The 1,941-nt window shown below is 43.0% G+C and overlaps 1 protein-coding gene across 1 annotated transcript in view; it reads left to right on the top strand.

Annotated features, from left to right (window-relative positions):
• LOC104543653 (rho guanine nucleotide exchange factor 12-like) overlaps positions 1-1,941 on the top strand; it is a gene marked incomplete at both ends in the record, with an annotated part of 21,761 nt that overhangs the window by 9,319 nt on the left and 10,501 nt on the right. Inside the window, 2 exon segments of the mRNA XM_010188315.1 lie at positions 742-799; positions 1,443-1,621. Coding sequence (XP_010186617.1) covers positions 742-799; positions 1,443-1,621 — 237 coding nt within the window.

The following is a 1,941-nucleotide window of genomic DNA, read 5'->3' as shown; positions in this document are numbered from 1 at the left end:
TTGTCATTGATGCGTCTGCTGTGATGTTTGCATTTGCCTGTGGGGTAGAGGAGTGGTCCACGTTTATGGGTTCTGGGGATAGCAGAGCAGTAACCACTGAAGGCCCACTGCTGAATGTTAGCTTTGTTGTGGAAATCACTCTCATTTCAGAACTTTATTGACGAATTCAGTGTCCTACAAGGTTCAAGTAACATACAAGTGGCAGGGGAGAGAAGGAAGAGAGCGTTATGAGTAATTACACGTAAATAAATAGTCTTCTTGGATCACTGTGTTCCCCCTAACTGCTCCCAGATCAGTGTTGTCTTTTAGCCCCAACCAACCAAGAAATCGAGTCAGTAACTAAAAAGACTAAAGTATTGCTGCAAAACGATGGCTGTGCTACAGCAGCTACTGACACAGATTCAGCTGGGATTTCAACTAGGCATTTAAATTGATTAGCTGAATTAGCTACCCTATTTTTTTTCTGCCTAGTCAGAGGTGGGTTGCTATTTATTTTTTTTCCCCTCTGGCTACTTAGTTTCTTTGGTATGTGTGTATAGTTTTCTCCTTGCAGAGTTCTGCAGATCAACTGTTAGAATGAGAAATTGTTTTTCTGTTAGGGTTTGAAAGACACAGTAATGGAGATGGGTGGGGAAAGAAATGTTGTTCCTCATTCTGCGTGCCTGTTGTGTAGTGTGTGGGTACCTTTGGTTGGAAACAGCAGCTAAACACTGTTATCTTTCCCTTCCTCCCTGCCCCCAGGTGAATGGCACTCTTGTAACACACTCAAACCATTTGGAGGTGGTAAAGCTGATCAAGTGTAAGTAAAGGCAGGTTGCTATTTTTGTCACTGTGCACATTTAAAGCATGACAGCCATGGTTTTAAAGGACCAACGACCGGTTCAGCTGTGAAGTGACAAGAACAGGGTCTAACTGTGCTCTATGCTTAGAGATGAAGGGTGTGTATGAAACAGTGAAGTGAAATTGGGATAACTTTGACATCTTGGACTTGAGCTGATACATGCTTCTGCATACATAGCCTTTGTATATTCCCATCTTTTGATTCCACCTTAAATACCATAGCTATTCAGGCAGTCTTAATGTACTGGTGTTTCTAAAAGTGCATTCTTAGTTGATTTTCTTGTACAAGGAAGAAGGTGGTAGTGGTTCCTTCTGCACTAGCAGTTTATTTTGTGGTGTGAGCATGTGTATACTGTAAATGTAAGCTGATAGACTAGAAATTGGATTGCATGCTTCTAATAAGGATGTTTATCGTGGAAGTTTTTGGATTACCTGAAGTGTAAACAGAGCACTGTAAAGCAGGGGCGACAGTGCTCTCAGGTTCTCTAGCTCGAAGAACAAATGGGTGAAGAATGGTCTGAGATTTGTCCGTAGGGCGAAATGGCAACCAGAGAAACCTGCGAGTGCGTCTGAAACGCGCATTGTTCTTGTTCTCTCTGCAGCGGGTTCCTATGTAGCTCTCACTGTTCAGGGGCGCCCGCCGGGGTCGCCCCAGATTCCATTAGCTGATTCTGAAGTGGATCTGGCAGCATTTGGGCATATGTCTCCCATCATGACCTCTCCCCATTCGCCTGGCACATCAGGAAATTCAGAACGGATTACCAGCCCAGTGCTTGTTGGGGTAAGGTTTAAATCTCTCTTTCCATGAACCAGGATATCAATGGAAGAAATGTAGTCATGTGTTTTTTTCTAGAATTATTCTGTGCTTCTTGCATGAACTGGAATATTTATCCTGCCACCCAGTGGGCACTTAATCCCATGGGATAAACATTTTATGGGTAAAAATACCCAGTCTCATCAGAGATAATTCAAAGACAGTGGAGGGGTTATTCACAGGTTGTCTTTGAGATACGCCACGATTTGCATGATTTGAGTTTATACGTTGTTTGGTCCAAGCCAGTCGTGCTGTAACTTCTGTTAAAAAGTGGATTGTAAGGTATG

This window comes from Mesitornis unicolor, unplaced genomic scaffold (genome assembly GCF_000695765.1).
Source record: "Mesitornis unicolor isolate BGI_N332 unplaced genomic scaffold, ASM69576v1 scaffold19417, whole genome shotgun sequence".
Lineage (NCBI taxonomy): Eukaryota > Metazoa > Chordata > Aves > Mesitornithiformes > Mesitornithidae > Mesitornis > Mesitornis unicolor.
Note: the sequence above shows the minus strand (reverse complement) of the source record. Positions and strands in the feature narration are given on the sequence as shown.